General features: G+C 37.7%; 1 protein-coding gene across 6 annotated transcripts in view; it reads left to right on the forward strand.

Moving 5' to 3' along the window:
* Positions 1-26,504, forward strand: part of ARHGAP18 (Rho GTPase activating protein 18) — a 92,612-nt gene extending 66,108 nt beyond the window's left edge. For all 6 annotated transcript variants that reach the window (XM_030489844.1, XM_030489843.1, XM_030489847.1 and 3 more), the window contains exons 6-15: positions 831-996; positions 3,175-3,266; positions 5,888-5,965; positions 8,789-8,948; positions 11,505-11,587; positions 12,793-12,999; positions 13,812-13,958; positions 19,608-19,732; positions 21,472-21,533; positions 24,159-26,504. In XM_030489844.1, coding sequence (XP_030345704.1) covers positions 831-996; positions 3,175-3,266; positions 5,888-5,965; positions 8,789-8,948; positions 11,505-11,587; positions 12,793-12,999; positions 13,812-13,958; positions 19,608-19,732; positions 21,472-21,533; positions 24,159-24,250 — 1,212 coding nt within the window. In that variant the 3' untranslated portion in view covers positions 24,251-26,504. The remainder of the gene's footprint in view (positions 1-830; positions 997-3,174; positions 3,267-5,887; positions 5,966-8,788; positions 8,949-11,504; positions 11,588-12,792; positions 13,000-13,811; positions 13,959-19,607; positions 19,733-21,471; positions 21,534-24,158) is intronic.
* Positions 26,505-27,005: the final 501 nt, after the last annotated feature.

Here is a 27,005-nt window from a genome sequence, read left to right on the forward strand (position 1 = left end):
GTCTTATCAGACTTCCTGCTTTGAGTCACGCAAATCACTAACATCAGGCACAGGCAAGAGTCTTACTTAGAAGCCTGCTGATGGAGTTAAAAAGCTCTATGAGCTAGGAAGTCCCTCTTGCTCACCCTCTGCGCTCAGTTCCTTATATTGGTCTCTGACTGCAACTTCTGAACATTTAGTGCAGTAGAAATGAGCCATAATTAAGAATCCTCCTTCCCGAAGAAGGGAACCCCTCTATTATTAAAGGCAGCCAAATATGTTATTTTGTGTGCATAAGTGGAATTTCTATCCCAATCGTACATGCATATGATTAATGTTCACGGATAGCCATTTCCACCACTGTAGATCGCAAAAGGACACTGAAGGTGGTGGTGTGAGGGTGAAGGTGGTTACAAGCAGAACAAAGCCAGACTCTTCTTAGAGTTTCACAGTGAAAGGACAAAAGGCAGTGAACTGAAATGACTACAGGGGAAATTCTGTTTTGCAAATTAAAAAAAGTCCCCATGAGAGCATTAAGCACTGGAATGGGTGCCCAGAGAGGTTGTTGGGAGTTTTCAAAATTCAGTTGGACAGTGCAACAAGCAACTTAATCCGACTTTGAATTTAGCCTTGCTTTGAGCAGGTAGTTGAATTAGATGACCTCCAGAAGTCACTAGGAACCTAAATCCTTCTATGATTTTAAGATCATCTGCTTTTCAACCTATTTGGGAGATTCTCCTCTGATTTAGTTAGTAACAGCAGGCTTCATGATGATAGGGTGTGCCCTGAAGGAAGCAAAGTAATTTGCTATGACTTGGATTACTCACTCTGCTGCAAATCTCTGCTTTTAGAATTTCAGGGTGCCGAAGGACAAAACAGGTACCACAAAGATTGGTGACCTGGCCCCCCAGGACATGAAGAAAGTCTATTCTTTAGCACTGATTGAATTAACTGCTCTCTATGACATACTTGGGACAGAATTCAAGCAGCAAAAAGCTGTAAAAATCAAAACCAAAGGTGAGTCAGTGTTTCATGTTCTGAACCAAATGGGTCTGTTTTAATCCAATAAACAAATGCATCCATTTCTTTATGATTTTCCAACAGAAAATTTATATTAATATATAAATAGTAACATAGGTCCTGAGTAGCATTCAATTATATGCCTTAACTCAAGGCATACTTTAAGCAAGTTCATGAACATGGTCACTCCAGCTACGGGACCATGCTCTTTGTCTTTGCTTTTGTTGTCTTTGGCTGGAGATGCTGGGAACCTTTGCTACCTGCTTTCCTCTTCTGAGTGGTACAGACTTTCCTGTGTCACACAGGCCTTGCCCATCCAGTATTTACTCAAGCCATAATACAGTTTTTATGCTGAATGGCATCACATTAAGTGGAAGATTTGGGCTGTTGCAGAGGATGTTGAGACAGCTACAATGTGTTGTCCTTTTGCTCTGTAAGCTATTGGAGCATACATATGTATAATCACAGTGGTTTTCTTGGGAACATAGGATGCATGGAAACCAACTTCAAGATGTTAGAGGTTTTCAGTGCTTTGTTTGTTTTCTGTATTTCTGGTTTCTGCTAAATGCTTTACAAGAACTTGAAATATGTTACCAGTTAATCACAAGCTAGCTTTGACCAAAACCCTGCTGTCGAGGTTCAGGGAATGTGACAGAGCAATAGCTCACTTTAAACAATTGAAAGCAACAGAGAGAGTTGAGAGATATACAGCAAGGAACAATAGATTCTTCAGAATATGCTGTTTGCTTTACAGTAGTAGTGCTTGTGCTTTCACCAATATATAGAGACAAAACACTTTCTTCTCTTGTATTTTGGGCTTTAGTTTTAATTGATTCTTCTTACCAAATTTATTGTTAAGTGAATTTAACTCATAGCATTATTATCTGAATGACAGGCAGTCATGAAAAACATTGAATTGATGAAAAGCCTTTTTTAAAGTTAAAAATGATCGGCTAAACTCAGTTTGGTTTTCCAACTTCACCTCAGTAGAAACTTTTATTATTGACAAGATCTTCAAGATGATAAAACTATGGGGTATAGATATCGACTGTATGTATGAGTCCCTACGTATTTTATAGGTAGACTTTTTATGCTGACAGAGATACAAGAATTCCCTGGTTTGGCACTGAAACTGATGTTTCTTTGACATATATCACGTTCCCTGAAGGGCTGACACCTTTTTAGCAATTACAGCTGTTCTGTGCTCAATATTGGCATGGCAACATACCAAGCAGGAGTTTTTAGCTGTATATAGTGTTATATGCTGTATCAGAAAAATTGCACATACAGCATTGTCGGTAATTCTGACAGAGAAGCTCTATGTCAGCAAACTTTGGGCTAGTTGTTATCAGTATAGTTCTCTTTTAATGGTCATTCACTTTTATTCAGCTGGGCCATAAACGCATGGGAGTCCCATTTATCCGAAGACTAAGGCTAGTTTTGCATTAGGGCTACATTAACTGAGACTAGATTCCTTTTTATTATATTATATATATATTTTTTTTTTTAGCTTGCATTGTCGTAGCACTATTGTAAAGGCTATTTTTTAACCAAAAATTAACTGTACTTTTCCTTCTATTAAAAAAAGAAAATAATTAAAAAGCAAAACACCTTTTGCTGAGAGGGTGATCTTGCTATTCTGCAGGTGTTGTATAATGCAAAAGCACAGGGGTTGACAAGCTCTTTTTCAAAACTTTCACAGAGAGAAGCGTTCAGACTAACTCTTGGTTATAATTACATCGGTCTCATTTTAGTAGCCAAATTTTTGGATATTTCGCTCATGCCATTTGCATCTTAACTGTAGTAACTTGCATTGAATGATGAAGATCGGCATTGCAGGGTCATCATCACATCCATTCTCCATATGAGAACCATGCAGATGGTTCATTTATGCAGTTTGCTTCTCTGTGCTGCAGAATATGTGGATGATAATTTGAAGTCAAAACAGAAGACTCCTGATTTATGGTTGAAGGAAGAGATAAATGAATCCTTTTAGCCAGAATGCTTTGTGTATTAGCTTGATTGACGAAGACATTCAAACACTTTGAACAAAAAGTCAATAGCTCTGAATCTACTGAATAGACTTATTGCTTCAAAAATGTGGGTTTATGCCATTACCACATGTACTGTAACAGATGTGGATAATATCTCTGTTTCTTTTGCATTATTCTTCAGACTGTGGCTTATTTGGTGTCCCGCTGTCAGTTTTACTGGAACAGGATCAGAAGAAGGTGCCAGGAACCAAGATCCCACTGATTTTTCAAAAGGTGAATAGGCACGAACAAGTCAACTTGTTACATACCTGCAAATGACAAACAAATTACGTTTCATCCTGGATTTATTTGCGTCTTGTAGCAGAGTTTTCAGGATATGACTCTAATAAATCAAAGTTACTGTAACTTTTATTTGCAGCTTTACTTATTAATTCAGTAAATGCGATACTTTGCTTTGTATCAGACATATTTTGAGTTAAAGGAATAAAGTTTGGTTTTTGTTACGACTGGTCTCCATAGTTTAGGCAAGTTTACTAATAAGCCTGTGAAACCTGACAATCAGTGTAAGAACCTACTGCAGCCAAATTCCGTTTCATTAAAGGTGGTGTAACTTCCATCGTGAGTTGGGCTGCCCTTAATATTTTCAGAACAAATACTTGAAATTCTGTGGAAATTCTCAATCCCTGTCCCACAGGCTGATCCTATCTTTCTAGGAAGTGAGTTGGGCCACAAACCAGGTGGCTAGATGAGAATCAGCCTGGATAACTGCCCCTGTTGGTGGCAGCAGCCCTTTTCAAGATTTTTTTGCTTTAGTACACAGGGGGATGCTTTGGCCTGTATCATGCCATGGTAATGGGGAAAGGAATGGGAGAGATGATGGAGACTGTGGATTTACTGCCCATGCATAGCAAGTCTCACTCCATGAGAAGGGAGAGAACACAGTGTGTGGACCTGTCCTAGCACTGACAGAAACTCAGTGCTATGTCATCACCATTTCAGTAGGCTTGTGGACCTGCTTGTTAAGTTATTTTTTTGAGAAACAGAAAACTCAAAGTAGTTTTGCATCACTCTTTTAAAAACTATTGCTGTGTCATTCATGCCAGAAATTGCTTCCTCAGGATCCTAGAAATACATTCCTGGGAAAGATGCTATCTAGAAAAAAAGAAATCAGATGACAAAAAGTGATTGATCACTGTGTTATTCTGCTCACATTGTAAGAATAGTTCTTCAAAAATTCTGCATAAACATTTCTAGCTTATAGATGTGATTTGTTTTGCAAGGTGCAGACATCACTTGGAATACAGTTTCTCTTTAAATGAGAATATGAAAATAAAGTTTCCCATTTCTTCTGCCTGTTCTCTACAGCATGTGCTTTCCAAGAATAGGGAATTTATATAAAGTGCAAGAAGGAACATTTCTGTGCATACTGCTTTTTAAATGTACTTTGGTTATCACTGAAACGAAACAAGCCAAGGTAATAGGAAGGTTGCTTAATTAAAAAAAAAACAACAACAAAACCTTTTCATGAAAAATACACCTAGTTTTTATTTCATTGAGGAATTGCCATTAAAAATAATGACCTAATTTAGTCTAGGGGTTTTCCGACTGGAAAATCTGAGGGTAATACCAATCCATGTGTCTCCACCAGAAGTTTCTGCTGATAATTATTCAGGTCTCTGGCCTGCTAATGAAGCCATGCAAAGCAGCCCTGATCGAGATGAAGGGGCGATTTCCTGTAGGGAGGAGGCTGGTGGTGGCTGGTGGCCACCTCTTACTGCCTGCCAAGGGGGCACTTGTGAGTGAGTGTGTGCGAAGGAGTCGTGGCAAATCACATAACATGCCCACAGGGACTTTGTGTATGATAGATGGAACTGGCAGCCGCTGCTCTGGTGTAAGCCAGGTACAGTGAGAGTTGGATGCAGCCAGTTAGTGCCTTTTATCTATTTATTTATTAACCAAGGAAAATACACCGCAGTGACACCTTTAATTCTGTTTTATAACTTTGTGGGGTTTTTTTTTTCTGTCTGAATGTCTTCATGGCATTTATCAGTTACATAAATATTGTAGTAGGTAAACCCCCGCTAATTTCTGTTACTGGAGAAAACACAACTATGTTGCATAATTATTCTTACTCAGGAGCTGGCACAGGAAGGTAGGAAAAAAAGGCACTGCCCTAGTTAAAAACTGTGAGAACCATTTGTGCCAAAATGATGTCATCAGCTTGTGATGTTTACAAATTTATTTTGAATACTCTTAGATCCATCCTTCATTGAATACTTCTAGGTGTATCTTTTAGAGAAACAGAATTTATGATAGATGTTTTAAGTACTTCTACAGAATTTCTGCTAATTTATCTAAGCCATGGGTAGGATTGCAAACTGTTGGGTTTGTTAGGAGAATGGCAGTATTTGCAAAACTGAGGCTTTTTTTAAGCTTAAAAGTATTTAGTTTTTCTCTGGTGAAGTTGTAAAGACGAGTGTATATGAGGAAGTTAGTATCTCTAATGTTACCTTAATTATTTTGATTCTGAGCCATTTTAACAAGGGTAGTAATTGGAATTTAGTTTTGATACCGGAGTAATTTTGGAAAAAAAACCTGCTTCAGTCTTTGGAGGAGACTTGAAGGAGGTCTAAAAAATATAGTTTTCTTTTTTAATAAAATAGACAAACTCTTCTTTAACAGTATTCATAAAACAGGCAAGAGCCATATTAAAGATTTTGTCTGCAACAGCTGTAATCCATTTGTGTGTTTGTCTACTTGTTACATATGTGTCTGCACAGATGCACGTGTACACATACACACAGCCATATATAAAGGCTCCAATATATCAGAACTATCTACTAGTAATTTTTGATTGGCATCTTCATTCATTCAGTTTGGTTTGTGTTTGGCAGTTGATTGCCCAGATAGAAGAGGCAACTCTGGAAACAGAAGGACTTCTTAGAATACCAGGAGTTGCAACAAGAGTAAAGGTAAGACATTGCACAGATTCGTAACATCTCCCAAAAGTTACCTGTGTTTCCTGATTTCATTTTGTCATACAGATTTATTTTAAGGCCAGGTTGTCAGGAAAATCTTGAAAAACAGAAAGCAAAATCTCTTTATGAAGAAGATTGAGTTATATTAGCCAAAAAGCTAATGGTTTCATCCAGTGTAGCTTTGGGGACAAGACTAGAGTTCAAGTTTGAAGGAGAGTCAAGGCTACGTTTCAAATTCAGTTCTGCCAAAATCTCATTAATTCTTGGCATGAGCTTTCCAGCCTTTTGCTTTTTCCCTGAACAAGCTTAATCATCTGAACAGTTCATACACAGTCTTTTTACCCCAGGAGGAAGCTTTTCCTTGGCATTGTGAGCCTGTTTTAATAGCTAGACTTAACCTATGTTATAGGGCAAGGCAGCCGGCATGTACTGAAGAACCTCTCACATTTATTTTTATGAACAGCAATATAACTACTCAACTTGCTAAGCACAATCTTGTTAGGCACATCCGTGCGCACCAACACTTTGCAGAGTGAGTGCCAATTACATGCAGAGTCTTCCCCAGTATTTGCCTTAGTGCAGGAAACTAAATAACACGGCATGATTCACGCCAAGAGTCAATGTGTTAAAAAGATGGTCTGAACTGGCATTAAATTCTAAACGGAAAAGACCATCTAAGTAGAGTCAGCTGTCCAGAGATGTCTGCCAGGCTCTGTCGTGTACAACTTGGTCCAGCAGCTGGTTCATTAGAAACAACTGAAAGAAGGGAATATTATGGAAATTGGCTTTGTTTATTTACCAGTAACTAAGAGATTTTTTTTTTTACAATTTTCCTCCATTCTTTATTTTCCACTTTTCATCACTTCTGCAAACTGGAATGATTTCAGAGGGATTTTGTTTATTTGTTTATTCTTTGATTTTTATCAATTTAATATGATTTCCCAGGCAGGGGATCATTTGCTATTTGATTTTCATTATTTTTTTACCTCTTCATTTGCAGATGCTTCTTTGAATTAAGCAATTGTTTTGTTAGCAAAGATGTTAAGTTCCCTAACTTTTTCAAATAGAAAATTTTATAGAAAAACAAAGAATTTAGCATACTGAAAGATTGATGTTTTCTCTTAATTTTCTTAATATTTTTTCTCCTATAGAAAAAAAGAAATATTTTCCTCATTATGTAGTTTTATAGAAAGGCACAGATAATATCAAGAAAAAATATTTTGCTGTCTTATTCTATAGATTTTAGAGTTATTATTAAAATAATGTAGAGTTATTATTAAAATAATAATTGCATATACCCCTTAGTTAAGTACATTTACTTTAAAGTCTAAGCATTGGTGCATTAGGATGCGTAGTTGACATTTCTGCCCTTGCCTCTCAGATAAAACAATTTTATCTAGATATTTAGTACTGCATTTGCCACAGTGATTTGGTGTGAATGCGGATGGAGGAGCTGATGAGACTCAAGGGGAGAATTTTCATTTTTATTTCTAAAGCTTGCTTTTGTTGATGAGCAGGAGATCATACCCACTTGACTTTAGACACCTGAGTTGGGATCTTTGCACCTTTGAACCCTCTACGTAATCAGTGGGGACAGAAGATCTCTCTGGAGGACCGTTGATAAAATCCAACTTTTATATCAACCTAAGTGTCCATGTTTTCTTTGGAAATAGATCCATTTTCCATTTGGACAAAGTTAAATATAATGAGAACAGTATCTTAAAAACTTATCTAGTATCCTCTATCCAATGTGCCCTTCTTGCTCAGATAAATAATTAACGCCATATTTTTCCCTAGCACTTTCCCTCACTTCATCTCACATACTTTACAAAACAAACCAGTGCCTCTGCCCTCCTTTTCTGCCTGGAAGAGCTGAGGCAAGAAGTGAGGAACTTGTGAGAAGTGTCTCAGGGCCACTGGCCCTGTACTGAGGCCACTTCCTACGCTGCTGGACTGGGAGTGGATGCAAGGCTGGTACTGATGCTTAATGAGAGTCTGAGAAGGACTCAGTCTTTGCAGTGTGTTCCCATTTATACATCTCTGAAGCCCAGTAATAGCCTTGCCGTGGGAGCAGGGCAAGTACACAGTTGTGTCCACTGTCAACAGTATCACGCCCTTTCCCAGCCTCAGAGTTGTGAGGTTTCACTGAGACTTCGCATGCTGTTTATTCTGCTGCATAACCTCATGTTATGCCATACAGTCCCCTTCCTCAGAGGGCACGTTTGACATCCACTGCTAGGTAAACCCGTATGTGCCAAGTGGCATGGAGTAATTCCCTGTAGATGGCCAAACATCCAGCTATCCAGCCACACAAATCTTTTCCCTGTGTTTTAAAAAAAGAACCAGCCTCACTTTAGTGTATGTTTTGATAGTAAACTCTGTCAACATGCCTGATTGCCATATTTGTTTATGAAAATGGCCATGCAGGCATTACAGCAAGACTATTTGATAGCAGTTTCAGAATTGCTATCTGTATCAGCCACATCTTAATATTTTGGGGAAGGGGAAGTCATAACCCTTATATGCATGAGTATGATATCTGGTTCTTAGAATATATTCCGTATGGCCTTGAGGCAGCCCCAAGGGATTTCTTCCTATATGATTTGGCCATCTGCTGCCTATTACTATGTATTTGCTTGCAGTGCTTCTGATCCCAAATTTATCTTTTCATAGCAAAAGATCAGCGGCACCTGGAGTTAAGTGATATTTCAGATGTTCCTTTTTCCCCTCTTTCAAAGTATGGACAGTATTGCTGTGTGTATAATGCATGACTTCCAGCAGCCAAGTGTTATTGGTGCTCTCTGTACTGCCTTTCAGAGTCTATGCCAAGAACTGGAAGCAAAATTTTATGAAGGGACTTTCAACTGGGAAAATGTAAAGCAACATGATGCAGCAAGTCTTTTAAAACTCTTCATCCGTGAACTGCCTCAGCCACTTCTCACTGTAGAGTATCTCAAAGCTTTCCAAGATGTACAGAGTAAGTAGTGTCCTTTCTGTCTCAGCTGCGAAGAATTGCGGTGCAGAGAATTGCCTCTTTGCCACAGCAGTATTTTCGCTAATAATATGTGAAACAGAAACAAATTGAATAACAACAATATGGCTTCTCCTGAGAAAAGACTGAGCATGTTTTTGCTAATGTACAAATAACATTTTTCATGTAATGTCAAGGTTAATATTTTACATATAAAATGAAAGCACACAACCACTTTCTGATGTTTCTGACAGTCTTTAGGAGGTATAGATGGGTTATAAAGAAATGGCGTATGATGGCATCAGTTTATAAACAATATTTGCCTCAAAAGAAAACAACAGCAAAGGTACAGTAGTTCTGCAGAAAATCTAAAAAATGGTAATTTACACTGTTTAGGGTATTTTATCCATTTATAACAGGAATAGTTAGAGCAGAATAGTCAGAACTGCTGATCATCCCTAGTCCCTTGAGATCAGCAAGTTCCTGTGAAAATGTCCTCCTTGCCAACTGGTCACCAAGGCAGCAAACATACCAGCTGTAATTGAAAGAGGGCAGCTTAGTGATAATGAATCAGGAGTGAGAACCCACAAACATAAACTCCCCAGCCAACACAGGAGCACAAGTTTCAGAAAAATCTATTCCCCTTGTCTGCAGGCAGAGCGATGGCTTGTTTCTAGTAGACACTTTCAGGGAATTCCCATGGACAGGCAGATAGATGAATATCTTTAAAAACTGGGGGCTGTGTCGATCTCAGGGTTGTGAGCTGCCTTGCAAGCCCTTAAGTTTGTGGGAGTTGGTGCTTAAGCCTGTTACACTCTATTGTTGATTTTGCAGTACTGAGCAGGAAGTTAAAGCTAGCTCTAGTGCTTTCAAATGATGCTGGCAGCAAACAGCTCTTAAAGGTTGTGCCACTTCTATAATACTGATTGGAGCCAGGAGAGTTTCTCCTTGCCCCTCCTGAGCTGTCTGAAGGCTTATGTAGCTTTACTTACCCAGAAAATACTCAGGTGCCAGGATCCAAAACACTTTCTACATTGAGCTAAAGGATTTAATGCAAAACAGATATAGCACTTCATAGCCTCCCATTGTTTAAATTGTCTGTCTGTCTTGGTAGTTACATGCAATAAGATCAGGTGGTAGAGAAAAAGGGCCATCTTTGTGACAGTAATCAGTGTTTTTCATGGTACTCTACGTAGTGTGGTTAGAATTAAATATTCAAACAACAGAATTTAAACAATTTAATTTCATTTAAGTAATTTAAGCAACTAAAATTCAACCATTATTTAGGTGAACAGACAGAAAACCTTGATTTATGTAGCAACTTTTAATTGTTTTGCAATTCCGTCTTTGCTTACATTCCTAGGGAAAGGTTGAATTCTCACTGCTTTTTGAGCATTGTGATATCTGGTGTTTTGGAACTAAATTTAAGCCTTATTTTTAATGTATGTCTTTCTAGGGCAAAGAGACACTGTTATCACCACTTGCATGTTTTAAATGGCAATATAATTTGTTGCTTATTTGTTCAGATCCTTAATTTTTATTACAGTGGAAAGTAATCAGCAAGGTGGTTGGTTTGGGTTTGGTGTTTTTTTTTTTTTATTTCATTGTTGAACTTTTTTTTTGGTGGTATCTCCCAAACTAGTTTGGATAAAATGCATTTGAAATAGCAGTTCAGTTAGAATCCCAGCAGGATGCACAAGAACATCCCTCTTGAATTTTGAAATAGTGTGATAAAACTATGTCAAGTGCAAGTACTTCTGTCTTCTCTTGTTTTATGTATGGCCTGATTCACTAGGAATCTGCTGAGAAGACTTGCCAGAGCATGTCCTCTAAAGCATGACAGGAGGAAGTTTATCACAGGTGACAAACGTGAGAAAGCTGGGACTTTCTGCTGCTCAGAACTGACAGAACGTAGGAGCTTTTCTAGGAGGTGGAGGAATGTAGGGATATGCCCATCTTGGGTGAATGGCACACCACTGAGCAATTGGGTAAAAGGCAGAACCAAATCACTTTAATTATAGCTCGCTACATTTGGTACAGCACTCACTGCTCTAGATATGTGTTAAGCTTCTCTGCTCTTGGCTTTATCCCCACTGGTTTGCCATTGCAGCTGCTGCCGCTTGTGTTGCTGGAGACCTGCCTTACTCAGCAACACGTGGTGTTCATTCTGTGTGGGTGACTTGGGAGACCATGCAACTGTTAAGGCGATCAGAGAAACTGTGAAAGCAGTTTTGAATATACTCTTTCATATGTTAGGGCACAGGCTCAAAAAGGGAGGAACCGTTAGCTGACTCTTTCTTCTCGTAACATTGCAAAATAAAGAATCACAAGGCATCTAGAAAATACTGCCAGAAGACTGCTGAGTCATACAGCAACTGAATCCTAAAAGAACATTTGGAAATGAGTATCAGAAAACAAGGATCTGCCAGTCTTGTCATACTGTGACAATTAGCCGTCTGTATGCATTCAGCATTATGCAGGAGGTTCCCCTTAGAAATCATGCTCTTTGAAGAGGACAGATGACAATTTTAAAGTAGTGAGGTTCATGTGCTTCACTTGCAGAACTTCCAACGAAGAAACAGCAACTGCAAGCTTTGAATCTGTTGGTTCTCCTTCTACCTGAAGCAAACAGAGACACTCTGAAGGTTAGATTTGCTAATACTTTCTTCCTGCACAAATATTTTGTCTGTGATCCACTGTAATGAGTGCTGTTGTCTTTTCACATTCTTTTTTTCTAGTTCAAAGCCAATGCTGAAACTAGTGTTTTTTTTTTTTTTTTTTTTTTTTTTTAAACTTAAGAAACCCCCAGGACCCTAATTCCTCCCAAATGACTTTTAAGTCACTGAAATTTTTCAAGGAGATTGCAATAATAATCTCCCAGAGAGCAACATTTTCTCTTACAAGTTCAGTTCCTTTTTTTTTTTCAGCAGCAGTCATTATTTCCACTGCAAAAAATAAACAATATTAGAATGCTGTGGATGAGAGTTTGCAGTTATGAAATGGGTTTAGCTCTTAATTTTTATTCCCTGCTTTTCTCTGTGTTGTTTGTTTCTCTTCTTAATAAGCTAGAAATTACACCTCCTATTGCTATTTGCAGCACATTACATGGAGTCTTCCAATTTGGACTTGTCCTTTTGTAGCAAAGCTATTCATCTTTTTTAGAACATGCTTACTATTGAAATTACTACAGTCAAAAACGAATTTGCAGGATTTGTGTAGGATGCAGAACAACATCTATTACAGGCAAAAAATCCTATTAAGACTTATTGTTCAAACATGACTTTGGTTTTGAGTTTATTTACTGTGTGGAAGCAGTCAGGATGGCTCCTAAGTTGAGTTACAAATATCAGGAGCTGAATTAATTGAAGATTGTCAGTTTCTACCTGGCTACCTGTCATTTGCAATGCAGTGGTTTATTCACGAGTTGTGTACCTTACAGAACTAGCTACTCCATGCTTCCATAATCATGACAGCTGGCACTATTCTGTTCACTTTCCATTGAAGAAAAGCCAACAGTAATGTTTGCACAAGCATCTGTGGGATGCTACTTATGCACCTACATAACAGGGGTATTAGGAAAAAATCTTCCTGTGCAGGGCTTTGAAGTCACTTGTATGCTTTTGAAAATGTTATCCACAAAAATAACAAGAATTATGTACTTTGTTACTTAAAGGAAACAAAACTTGCATTACAGTCCTCTGAACAAACATATCCACGCTTCCTATTATTGATTGCTTATAATATGGTTTTACAAGGAATGAAGAGCTTTTTCCAAAAATAGGTAACGTCATGTTTCACTCGTAACTTTTTCATGTGCAGAGTTGAGCTGTAAGTTCTGCTGTTCTTTCAGGTACTGCTTGAATTCCTCCAACGGGTAATTGATCATCGAGAGAAAAATAAAATGACGCTAAAGAATGTTGCGATGGTGATGGCCCCAAACCTTTTCACGTTTCATGGGTTTAGCTCAAAGACCATTGAACAAAGCGAGTTTGTTATGGCAGCTGGAACAGCAAATGTCATGCGTTTTATGATTCAATACCAAAAACTTCTCTGGACAGTAAGTGTATTCGTAATGGGCAGGGGTCGGGGAAATCATACGTTTTACAAGCAAAGCACCTGAACAAAGAAGTAATATGAACTTATTTCCATGATTTAGAGACATATCACCCCCATCCAGCTGAGTTCTTGTTTACAGGTAACTCTTATGGGAGTGGAACAGAATCATTACATCTTATGGTAGAGTTAAGCTCTGATGTTCTGAGTTTTAATATTGTGTGTACCGTATGTGAACTCAAAAGTAAGTCCTTGGGGAATCTTTGTATTTGGCCTATCAGTATACATTGTTATGAGGAATTTATTCTTTTCTGCTTTGAGATATTAACAGGAAACAATGTTTAGTCCATTTCCCTTTTGGGCCAAACTTCATATTATATAAAACATGTTTTGATAAAACATGAAGTTGTGTCATGGTCTTAAACAAAGCTCTAGCTTAAATAGACTGGAGAAGTTCAGGCTTTGTTGTCCATCAGCAACTTTAAACAATTTTGACCTTTGCTGCATGTGAGGAAAAATTATTATCACCACTGCACAGACGAAGTGTTGAGGGAATTTTTTTGGCAGAGGAAAGTAAAAACACTGCATGATTCCACCTCTCTTCCCCTGAGAGCTTACTGCATGGAATATAGCATCACAAATGGAGTGTTCTTTAAATTGTTTCACAGGTTTATATTACTTGAATCTTTAATTATGACTGGAAAGAAATACTGTTTTTTGCAAGTTCTACCTGACTGTCAATTTACAAGGTTTTGATACATTAGTTACTTAAGGAACTTACCTAGATATTCATACTTACTATCTATATTCATCTAGATTCCTAAGTTTATTGTTAACCAAGTGAGGAAACAAAACACTGAAAGCCAGAAGAAGGAGAAAAAGGACAAAGCTATGAAGAAGCTTCTGAAAAAGATGGCATATGACCGGGAAAAGCATGAGAAACAGGAAAGGACCCCTAATGATGTAAGGAAACATACATTTCAAATACTTTATAAGTAAGACTGTCATTTCTAGTGAAAAAGTGGATATAGCAGAGGGGATATCTACATTTATTTAACTGAGAATTTCAATAGATGGCAAGTTAATATGGGTTTCATAGTTTATTGGTTACCAGCATAACACATTTAAAGGGTTGGGCTGTTTGTTTGATTGATTTCCCAGATTTTTCAAAATATTTCCAATCTGAAAAATGATATCCCACAGGTTGTGTCAATTTGGGCATATGAAACAGAAGTACATTAGATCTATATGTATAGAGGGAGAAAGTGCTGTGACAACACTCAGTATTACTGTACCCACGTTTAGATGCATTGCAGCCCAATGAAAGTCACAGCAGACCATGGGTTTACTTAAAAAATAAATATCTAGATTTCACTATTTGATATTTAATAGTGTTTGGAAACAAAGCTAGCATTTAATCCTTTGTCTTCCTACAGGAGTTCCCAAATCAACTCTCTGTCTCACTGAATCTTTTAACTATTCCTTGTAAAGTGGAGCGTGCTAGAACATGCAAACCTACCCACTCCAAGAAACCACAAAAAATTAAATAAATGTAAAAAACCTGATAAACTGTTTCTTTTGCAACTATTATCTAAGTGTCTGCTCCCAGCTTACCCCTGAGTATATAATCTACAGTTCGGTATCTCTGCATTAGGTAACTGACCCACTGATGGGTTCTGCCAGACCCATCAGTGGTGTCAAGGCATGAATTTCAGCGTAACACTCTTTACACTTTTTTACAGTGAAAAAACCCCATAAATCCTGTGGCATGAGTGTTAATTTTTCCCATACGTTAGAAATATTTTAATTGAACTGTTCCCATTGACATAAGAACGTTTCAAAAATGTATCTCGTGTACCTTCAAATTGTTTATTATTTACGATTTAGATGAAGTTAATAATTACAACTTTTTGAAGCTCATTACCCTATTCAGTATGGTATCTTAATTATAATGCATTTGAAATACATGATTCCAGAGTTATTTTAAATACATAAACAGGTAACACCAAATGTGTGCGTCCTAGTAACCTAATGAATGCATATCAGATTTAGGTGGTATGAAAATACCACCTTGTGGGCTTGAAGTAGTGAAGATTCTGGTGAATTAGAGACATCTTGTGGTAGGTTGTAAAAATGCGTTGATCTGTATGGTCTCTGTTTTCTTACCAAGTATGCGTATGGCAAACTGTTACAAAAAAGGGTTGTTATATTCTAATAAAGGCCTTTTTTAAGCTATTAAGTGAAAAACAGAATATGGCAAATGAATAGGCTATAATGTTCCTCAAATCTATCTGATCTTGCAAGTATGCCTTCTTTTTTATTTTTGAATGTGCAAATAGCTGAATCCTTTGGACAACTGCATCCAGTATCTGTTGGAGACTTGTATTTCAGTGTTCCTACCTCATTTTGTATGCAATATTTGACACATCTCTTAATGTCTAAAATGAATTAATTTCTCAGGCCTCACTTTGCCTTAGTTTCATTTCTATTTATATGAAGGAATCTGTACACAGAATGAGGACTTACATACAATTTAAAAATAAAGCTAATTAAACACTGACATTTGTTTTACACTAATAAGAATTATTTGAATACAATTCAGCTATGATGAGATGATGCTTAATGCTGCCATCCCCTGTTCAACATAGAAATAACAGGAAATACACTGAAATAGGCAACTGCTGTTGCATATTCAGTTATTGGAATTTTTTTTATAATTCAATTCTTTTGGAGTAAAATATGCCATTTTAATCCACTAGGGAGCTAGGGCTGAAGTCTCATGTAATACGTCCTTACTCAAATGTAAATGTAAAGTTACTATTCAATGATTTTCTTTAATCTGTGGGGATTTTCTTCAAAATTAAACGGTACAATTTTTATTTGAAGCATTCAGTAATTTGGGTGCCTGAGAATATATTACTCCTAAAATCATATTCACAAAGGGGTTTCATTGTGAATGACAACTTTGTAAATTTTTCCAAGTAAAACATTGTCTCATTCTTGAAGGAAATTCTTTTATTATTTTTCCATATTTTCAATTTATACTATCTCAATTGGAAATTGACATGGTTTTTCTGTGCAGTTTCTGAACTGCATTTCACTGTTAGATGGCAAGTGAGGTACCCAAACTTGTGATGAATCCCCACTCCATTGAAAACTGTTCGAAACTTCTGAGAACTAATTATCTTGTCTGCAGCTGAGTAAAAAATAAGTAAAAGTTGCTATTTTCTACCACATGCTGTGGCACCCATGAGATTAAACATAGGTGGACAGAGCTTGAGTCACTTCCATACTCTCCAGAAATACCTCAGTATCTGTATTCTTAATGCAGTTAGCTCATTAGGATAAAATTTCATTTTATCTCTGACGAGGCCTCTCTATCAATCACATTTCCCCTTTTAACATAGAGGTTAAACAGCATTTACTGCAAGCTTTGGGCAAGATCTCTGAACAGTGCTGAGAGTGCTTAATATTAGAGGGCTTATGAGGGTTAATTGCTTTTCAGGATACCTATGTATACCTATGGCCTCAAGCCAGTGTCAGGGATTAAGTCATTAGGTTGCTTTGGGGGTGTGTAATGCTCTAGCCAGGCAAAGAAAGGCGCCCTCAGGACTGGAAATTTACCTACTAGCATTCAGCAGATTTATACCATCCGTCATTGTATTCCTCTGTATGTTGCTATTGTTCCAATACAAGGAGCAGTCATGTTAGCAGCACAACGCAATGCTACTGGGCTTATCTAACCCAGGTTAGAATAACCATTGTATCCTATAGTCATTCTGTTTGCATAACCTGTTTGCATTGTCACAGTATAACGTTACTGACTCTTGCTGAATTTGTTATGCACTGCAGTGTCAGATTATTTACTAAAAAAATTGCTATATGCTAAATCATTTCTCTTTATATAGTTTTACAGTTGTTCGTCCCAAACTAGGTGCAACACTTTGTAGTTCAAAGTGAACAGCTGTATCACATTTCTTTCAGACTTTGTCTCCCATGTAGCAAGATCCTTTTGAATCCCAGTTTTGTTTTTCATAATGCTTGTGCCCCATTCCTGCTTGGTAGCATTCTACATTTAATAAGTATATATTATATTCTGTCCTCTGAGTTGTTAGTGAAAATACTGCATAGTCACTTCGTTCCTCTTTTCATCTAGCCAGATGAATATTGAAGTGTGTCATGCAAAATGGAACAGGAGAATCTGGAAGAAACCCACCCCAGATCCTATAGCCAAGCAGCTGCGGTTTTTTGTGCTCAATGTAGATTCAAGTCCCTCTGAAAAGAAAGGGTTTGAAAGAAGATGAGTACCCTACAGGTGATGCTGACTGCTACAGACTAAATGTTGTAGGCCAGTGTATTTCTCTCAAGTAAGGATGTATCTCTCCTCAGGTTTTTAAAGTGTGCAAGTACCTAACTCAGCCAGAGGTTTCAGTGTTGTAAACCTCATCCTGAGAGAGCCTGTGATGCAGGAGAGAGGACTCACAAACTAAATAGTATAGGTGACTCATCCTTCAGCATGTTGTCAGTCACCTTATACATATTTGGCTTATATGTTGTGATGTGGAGCCCTAACTTGGATATTTTGAGTTGTGCTGTGCAGAGAACAGGTCCTTTTGTGACTCTGCTCTTAGATGTTTTATAGCCACGTTTTCTTTCCCACCAACTTGCACGGTGAATGGGCTAGGGGATGCCCAGTATCTGTTCTCTCTATAGTTCAGCCTTGTGAACATATTGTACAGCTGAGCATGAGTTCTTCTGTAAATGCAGGTGGTCAAAGTGGCAAAATGCATTCGTTAGCTGAGCTAATAATAATTCTGTCTGAATAAACAAAGTAATTATTCTGTTTGGTCTGTGACCGTAATGTTACAGTTCTGTGGACACTTCTTGTTTTTTCTCTCATCTACTCAAAGCAGGCAGGTTTTTACATCATTTAATCACATGCCTGTTGTATAGGAAAAAAAAAAAACAACCCAACAAACCTGTTATCCAGCTGAAGGTTGGAAAAACTCCATTAAAATAACTGAGACAAAATGATACAGAATTGTATACAAAAATGAAAACCAGTTTAAATTTGCCATGCTGAATTTGATGAAAGACCAGTTAGGAACATTTGTAAATATCCATTTCATCTTAGAAGTTTCTTTTTCTTTTGTCAGGATCCCTACAGCTTGGAAAGAGGTAGAAGATTTTTAAGCGGGAGTTAGCTTCGTAGCAGATGGCTACAGCCACTGTTTCCATAGCTGGAGGTCTTAAAGAACAGATTTGAGAAAATTAGGGATAAATGTAGGAAGTTGCTCTTTGAGCTTGCTCCATTGCAATCTTACAAATTTTGATTCCTTAATTACTACAAAGAACATTCTCAGTTTGATGATTCTTTATGCTTTAGACATAAATAGTTATTATGTCTAGTATTTTTAAATCAATAAACAGTAAGACTGGATATAGAAGAATTGTTTAGTTAAAATTACTTACCACAGCTCATCACTTGTATAGTAATGAGCCTTTAGCCTTTTCAGGAAGCTGTGCTTCTGATTCTGCTCACGTTTATACTTATTCTATATTCGTTTAACTCTGATGGTTTCAGAGAAGCTATTCTAGATTCACAGGTGCCCAGATTTGTTCATTGATTATGGAAGAAGAAATGTTCAGCCTTACAATTGCAGTAAATAGGCCGAGGAGGGGCAGGGGGGAGAAGAAAATGAACTGTCATAATCAACCTTGACTACTGAGACTCTTATATTTCTTTTCCTATCAGAATGAGTACATTTGGGTAAATGGTAGTGTAATATGAATAGAAAAATTACCTCAAGATTTCCAGGAACAGAAATTAGGATCTTATTCACAAATAAATTATGCCTTTTGTAACTTTTAATGTCACGTACTGCAAGTTGAACAGAAAAACTATCCTTTGGAACCCTCCTTCTCTGTAACTAATATGATTGATATTCATCATCAAGGACTTTTGGGTTGAAATAAAGTATGAATCCATTATGTAGTCAGACCTGCAGGTTGACTAGTTGAATATATTCTGGAGAGTAAAAAATAGGGAGAGAAAGCTGCAGTAGTGAATATCTGTTTTAAAAAGAAATGATATTTGAAAAGAGGAATCATTTAAAGTAGACTGACCTGTGAATACTTTGTGATTTCTTTTTTTTTTTTTTTTTTCCCTGGCATGAAATTCAGATTAAATGAAACTGGAAAGGTTTCTTCTGGAAGTTTTAGCGGCGGGGGGAGGTTGGAGCAAAGCAGGGGTTGCCTGGCTTTCATGCCTGCAGCAAGTCTTTTCATATCAATCTCATATGCTTCTTATCATACCAAAGTGTGTTCTTAATACAGCAGTAATTGTTATTGTTATTCTTAACATCTTTGAAAAAGAATTAAAACACTACTGTTCTTTTGTTCTAAAGTTCTCCCTGTTGTTAAAAAGAGATCTGAAGGTCTGATGTAATCTACTGAATTACTGTGTAGTTATTATTTCTGCAGTGCAGTGAAGTGTAGTAGATAGTAAAGTACAGAACACTGTGCTATGTTACTTATTCCATACTGTATTTTGAGAAGCTCATCAAAGCCAGCTGCTAGCAGCTTTGTTCCAACACTGTTATTGCTTTGCAGGCTGATGTTCCTCAGGGAGTGATACGGGTGCAAGCGCCTCATCTTTCGAAAGTTTCCATGGCAATACAGCTGACAGAAGAACTGAAAGCCAGTGATATAGTAGCCAGGTTTCTCAGCCAGAAAAGGTACAAACACATTTTTGCTTTTTTACCATTTCAGGAGAAGTGGCTTTTCATACGTTGCATCAAGAGAAAAGTTTTAAAATAGTTTAAGTCCAGGTGAGTTCATGAACATTTCGTCCAAATTAACTATTATAATATGTGCTTGAGAAATTGACTTAATGCTCCTTATGTCATTAAAGCTCACAAAGCCTTCCCAAATACATGAGTGCCCTTAGTAAAACTTAACTGCTGTTTAATCCGATGGGTCATGAACAGTTTCATAATTTTGAGGGGACAAGGCAGAAGGAAAGCTACGCATAAATCATACAAATTGATTTAGAAAGGGGGAAGTTTTAATCAAGCTTTTACATCTATTTTATATGTATATGAGCAAAGTAAAAAACCAGATTAGACTTAGGAAAAAAAACAAAACGAAAGGAACATTTGTGCATCATAGATAACTATTCATGCTGAAGCAATAATATCGTACACTAGTTGACATTAAGAAGCTGCTTTTTCCTAAATCCTGGTTTTAGAGGTTTACACTTTTGACAGAAAGTTATTTACAGGCTGTGCCTTAGCATATATTATTACAGTTAAGCAGTAACAATAATAGAACCCCTTTGTAATATGGGGACTTTATTCTTTCACTGTCTGTTTTTCAGTTCTTTTAGTTGCAACAAAATTAAAACCGGCAAGAATGTGGTTTCTCCCACTCAACCATACTTTTTCAGAAATATGAAGTGTTTTGAGGAGAATACTTACTTTTGCAACAGCAGTGAAAGAAAAATCAGAGGTTAAATCATAGAATCACAGAATAGTTAGGGTTGGAAAGGATCTTAAGATCATCTAGTTCCAACCCCCCTGCCATGGGCAGGGACACTTCACACTAGACCATGTTGCCCAAGGGTCTATCCAGCCTGGCCTTGAGCACTGCCAGGGATGGAGCATTTACGACTTCTTTGGACAACCTGTTCAAGTGCCTCACCACCGTCACAGTAAAAAACTTCTTCCTCATATCTAACCTGAACTTCTCCTGTTTAAGTTTAAACCCATTAACCCTTGTCCTATCGCTACAGTCCCTAAGGAAGAGTCCCTCCCCAGCACCCTTATAGGCTCCCTTCAGATACTGGAAGGCTGCTATGAGGTCTCCAGCAGCCTTCTCTTCTCCAGGCTGAACAGCCCCAACTTTCTCAGCCTGTCTTCGTATGGGAGGTGCTCCAACCCTCTTATCATCCTCGTGGCCCTCCTCTGGACTTGCTCCAACAGCTCCATGTCCTTTTTATGTTAAGGACACGAGAACTGTACACAATACTCCAGGTGGGGTTTCATGAGAGCAGAGTAGAGGGGCAGGATCACCTCCTTTGACCTGCTGGTCACGCTCCTTTTGATGCAGCCCCGGATACGATTGGCTTTCTGGGCTGTGAGCGCACACTGTGCTGGCTCACGTTCAGTTTCTTGTCGACCAAAATACCAGGCTACTTGCTAATAACAATAGAATTCTTTTCTAAACCTCACAGCTTCTTCACATCTCTTACTTTACCTTTTCAATAGTGTATTGCTCACTTGCAGGACTACTCATTTGCACTAGCAAGCAAGGGTGTTCTTATTCACTTACTGTATCAGTAAATGAGTATAAACACAAAAGGTTTATGACAGGTATACTGCTGATCTTAATTAGCATAATTTCTCCCAGACATGTCTGTGGCTGATGTACGAGCTCTTTCACAATATAGTAATTCATTGTGTTTTGTTCCCAACAGTGGAAATGTCCAAACACTCAAGAAAGAAGAGGTCTTTCTTTATGAAATAGGAGGAAATATTGGTAAGAACGGCTTCTGTACAACTTCTTTTGCTAGAATAGGATCTCTTGGCACATGGTGCATGGGCCTCACTGTGTTTCATTTTCATTCATGTTCCTAGTTCTCCTTGACAATAAGGCAGACAGTTAACCTTGGGGAGAAGGAAGCAGAGATGTTGGTGTGATCATCATATTAGTAGTCTCTTATTATTTCTCCCAGAGGAAGACAGCAGCTCTAACAGATGTTCCTGATATGTGTGTACAGTAAAGCAGCACAGAAAGGTTGGATAGGAAGGTGCTTGAAGTTCATCTTATTCATCACTTTGTATTGAGGCATAATAAGAATGCTTACAGTCCTTCACGCTCTGCATTTGAGCATTGCTTGCAGGTTCCTTTGGGGAAAAAAAACGCTCAACCAGAAACATGACCTAGTGATAAAATTTTCCAACAGTAAGTCTGTCCTGCTCTGTGTCTTTCAGACCCTCTTGATTAAGGCAAATAGCAGATCAGCAAGGTTAATGCCAAAGGATAATATTGAACATAGTTCTGAAATTTTCTTCAATAAACACAAAAGTATTTTTGCATTGGGAATCAGTTTCTAATCACAGTATTTTTCATATGCTTGGGACAGAAAAAACAACTAACTAGAAAATAGTATTGGACTGGGCTTACATTTACTTCTTTTATTAACTGCGACCTGTTAAACTTTATTTGAAGTAATAAAATTCGGTGAATACCCAGTACTTCTAAATATATTAAATATATTTCTAAATATTCTTTTTTTGTCTGTGTGTGTCTAAACCCAAAAACTTGAAGTAAATTAAAAATATCACTTTCCTATATTCCCTATGAAAGATATGTTTTAGGGGTTTTGCTAAGCCTGATGGCAAAAAAGTTGTTACTAAACTGGATGCCACATTAATGTATTCCATGTTCTCATATCCAGTATGTATCTATATTTACTATGCCTGTTAAAGCAGGTTGTGATCCCAGATGTAAAACTTTTTTGCAGGAGGGGAGTATCTTGTTTATTGTACAGAGGTGTAATCATTGCAGAAAAAAGGTTTCTGTAACAGAATTCCAGTGAAAATGGAACAACCTACTGTCACTTTAAACATGTGACAGAAATTGTGTCTTTTAGAGAAAATACGTGGCTAGTTCCACGTTGCTGGTTTGTTTTGTTATGAAATGAAATGGGACAGAAAGCTTAGATGTTTCCTCTGAATAGTTTACTTCCAGACAATTTCAACTTTAATCAGCTCTTACAAATACTAGTCCTTACAAATGGTCTCAGTTGAGATAAGAGAAACTCCCTGCCTTTAACCTGTTCTTCAGGTTTAAGTAAATCATCTTTCATGATCTTTGCCCTTTCTCTCTCTCTGCCCAGTGTGACTGACTAATGTAGAGGTAGCCCAAAAGTGAGAAGACTTGACAGGCTCATGATACGCTCATATGCTTATACTTAAGTTCATAATTGAACTTAACGTGCAATGCTGCGATCCTGTCCCCTAGCAGATGGAGCTGCTGAAGTCTCCAGACATTTTTCGAGTACTCACTATAGGGCTTCAGGGCACTGAATGGGACTTCTGTCATTGCTTCATGACTGGGACTGGATAGGGACATGGCAAACCACTGTCTCTGTGCTCTCACTGCCTGAACATGCAGTTCAAGCATGTGAGGAGGAGAGGGCCTGGTTCAGCAGTGTGGGTACAGGTCATGTAGGTTGGGACAAAAATCCCAGAGGGAATAATCTCCCACCTGGCAAGCAGAGCAGACGGAGAGGGAGAAGATGGAGACTGAGCCTGGTTGAGCATGGAGTCTTGCCTTGCCTGCTCTGTGTAAGGAGTCCAAAGAACTGGCAGACAAACCCAGCTGCAGCATCACACCTCTGCTTGTCTCCTGCTTCAGGAGCACATGTGCTGGAAGTATCTGTCTAGCATGCAAACCATCTACCCCAACCGTTTGCATGGTGGAGTTGGAGAGGAGCTGTGATGTACAGCTGCAAATGCATGAGGTAATGCTTTGCCTGGAGGGGAACGGGAGGAGTACACAGATCTTGATGCAGCAGCGTATGCTATTTTTATCATAGCTACCAGACATAAATTAATTGCTTGTAATGTGCCAAGAACACTGAACTACTTTTCCCTCTTAAGACAGTAACCATTACAAGTGCTATGCAGAACTGCTGACAAAGAGGAACCGGATAGGGAGTAACGCCTTCTTAGCAGGAGGACAAACCTTGCTCAGACTTTCCATTCAAGATGGGGAAAAATAACCTGAAATTTTAATGGGCTTCTATGCAAATGCGAAACTAGTGTTTGGATTTAACCACAAAATGACCAGAGCATTGTTCCTTTTTTCCTAAACCCTTGCTGAGGGGAGCTCCCATGTGCATGGTCTCTGTGAGGAGTCTAACCTAGAACGTGCCACAGAGGTGGCAGAGCCCCTTCCTTCCTCCTCTGTCCCCCTTTCCTCTCCAAGTCAAATAGGAAGGGTAAGAGCATTTCTAGGTTTTAGCTGCATTGCCCTTTGTTTGATACCATAGAGAGGGCTTGGAAACCTAAGTGGAATAAAACAGTGACAGGAAGTTTGAAAGTTTTTTCCTTTCTTTTCGTTACTGTTGTAACCATGTCTCTCTTCTATTTCTAGGAGAACGCTGCCTTGATGATGATACTTACATGAAGGACCTATACCAGCTCAACCCAAATGCTGAGTGGGTTATAAAATCTAAGCACAGCTAAGCTCACAACTAATGGCAAAAGAACAACTTGTGGACTTACTTTGTAAGGCTGAATGTTTCAAAGGGATAGTGTGTCCTTTCAACATTCAACTATCCTGTAAAAAAAAAAAAAGTGACAGAAACACAACAGTGATTACCAGTAAATTTTCAGTTTTACTTGCAGCAAAATTTTGGAGATAGCACAGTTTCTCCATTCATATTTGACATGAGAATAAGTACCTTAAATATTTTAATGGCACTCATCTACCTCCCATCTGGTAGGTCTTGTATCAGAAGAAATCATTTTTCAAACAGATGTTTAATCTCTTTATATTAGAGATCTACAATCTGTTTGTGTAGAATTGTGTGTTCATATAGGTCTTTACAGTGCTAATACACTAGAGAACCAAACCCTGCTCAGCACTTCTGAATGGTACAGTATTAAAAATACCTAAACCCAGTCATATGAATTTCCCAATAAGTGTGAAATTCACAGAAAAAAACTGCAATGCAATATATTTTGTCTTTGGAAGTCCTAAATTTGTTCATTCTCTAGGTGAAGTTTAATGAAAACTATTTAAAAACAACTGTAAAAATTCTTTCTATGCAGCTTTTTTGCTAGATCTTTTAAATATTTTTTTATTCTTATTCCAGTTGATTGTATTTTTGAGGTTATTTTTAAAAGGATCATGTGACAAGGTGAGTCATTTTTAAAGCTCACCACTCTTGGCAGTGTCTTTTCTGGAATATTGTCATGCACTAGAAAGACCTTAAGGTTTTCCAGCAATGATATGCAGCTATGTTATATACGCTGGTTTCAGGTTTTTTGGACATCTGATTGATTGCATTTTGTGAACTGCCAAAACCTGCCAATTACTAGCACAATAAAAACTTTCAGGAAGAATAAAATAACTGTGGAGGGAAACTATAGTCTGAATTTCATAGGTGGAAACCACCAAACCTTTCACTCAAAATCTAGTAAAGGTCTACTGTGTAATCAAGTAAAAGTCTACTATGGAGTTCACATAGGCTTTTTGGATGTTATCTACCATCAGCTTTATGTCTCATCTATCCCGGATGAGGCTAGAAATCAAGTTCTGATTTCCCTGATGCTGATAGATGCTCTCTAAACCACTTAAAAAGTTAGTAATCCAACGGTGAACTATTGCAAATCCTGAAAGCTGCTCGCAGAATTCACTGATAATGAATTTGTAGACTGACGTGGCTTATTGCGGCACAAAGTCCTGTGGACTGTAGCTCCAGAGCCCCAGTCCCACAGCAACACTGGGTTCAATAACTTGTGTACTGCTTTACAACTTCTTTGTAAACTAACTCAGCCGTGCTTAAATGCTCACAGCTGTGCGCAGACTACCTGAAATAACTACTGTGAAATTATATCCTTGGAATGAAATATTTTCTTTCAGTGCACACACAGAATTATATTGACCTCATAGGGAATATTCTACATACAATCAAGGACTGAATTGCTTTTTTTTTTTTTGTTTGGTTGGTTTTTTAATGTGATCAAAGCTGATTAAAGGAATAAAGGGCCTTTCTGCTGAGCTTTGGACACAGGCCCTGACTGTGGTGTTCCCAAAGTAACCACTGGAACTCTCCCTTTTATATATAAGCAGTGAAACAGAACTTTGAAAGGTCATAGAAAAATTAGACATCTACTATTAGTTATCCACAGCGTATGAACAATTTGGGGGGCATAGGTATTTATTATTTTTTAAAGTCAGAGGCTGTCTTCGTATGGAAAGGAAGCATGGTAGGATTCTCAAAAGCAGGATGAGTAAAATAGGAAATAGGTCTAATGGGACTGTACTGCCATCAATGCTCCATCTAGCTGGGTACCCCTATGTGGTGTAGCACAACATGTCCCAGTGTGGGTGAACCCTGTAGTACAAATCACTTTTGTCAACAGAACAAACCACACTCCCTGTTCTTTACATGTAAGGAGTAGAAAACCAGTACAATGTTTAGGAAAATATTTATGAATCTAATGTAATCTAAGTTTTTTTGTCATGTAATACAAAAATGATGTGTGTTTTCATAATATATTATAGTTCTGTAAAAGATTACTTGTTACTGGAACTCTGGATGTTATTTTAATCAGGAGCAAAGTGCAGATGATAGGAACAGCTGTACAGTTTCAGTATGAAATTACAACCACCCTGTGGCTATGATCTCTTAAATAACTTTGTTTCTGGTTTAGTGCCATTATCTTTTTTAATTTAAAAAGCTCTTTTATAATTAAATGTTGTTTTTTCTGACTTCTTTTCTCATTTGAATTCTTATATTTGTAAGTAAAGCATACACAGTTGACACTAAGTGGCGATTATTTTTTAATTTCACACTTTTTGTAGGCAGTTTGTAGTTTTGTGTATGAAAAAGAGACATTGATAAGTTAGAGTCTTGCAGTATGAATGCCTGTTGGAAATATGGGCTAGAAGTTTAAAACTTTGCTGCAATCGCAGCACACTTTAGCTAAATCCATAATATAACACTGGGTATATGCGAGGGAACAGCAAAGCCTCTCAGCATTTATTGAAAATACTGGCTCTTAATTCCTCATAATTAAAAAATTAAATTAAGGCACAAGGAGGAACTCCAAAACACATTCAGGTAAGCTGATAAGGATCTTTTATAATTAAGAAGACACTGCTGTTTGGGTTGCTTATTTGGGGCAATTTGGCAGCAGATCATTTACTGATGACTCAGGAAATACATCCACAGGGTTTTTTTTCCAACCAGCTGAGAGATTAATTGATTTA

This window comes from Strigops habroptila, chromosome 6 (assembly GCF_004027225.2).
Source record: "Strigops habroptila isolate Jane chromosome 6, bStrHab1.2.pri, whole genome shotgun sequence".
NCBI classification, from domain to species: domain Eukaryota; kingdom Metazoa; phylum Chordata; class Aves; order Psittaciformes; family Psittacidae; genus Strigops; species Strigops habroptila.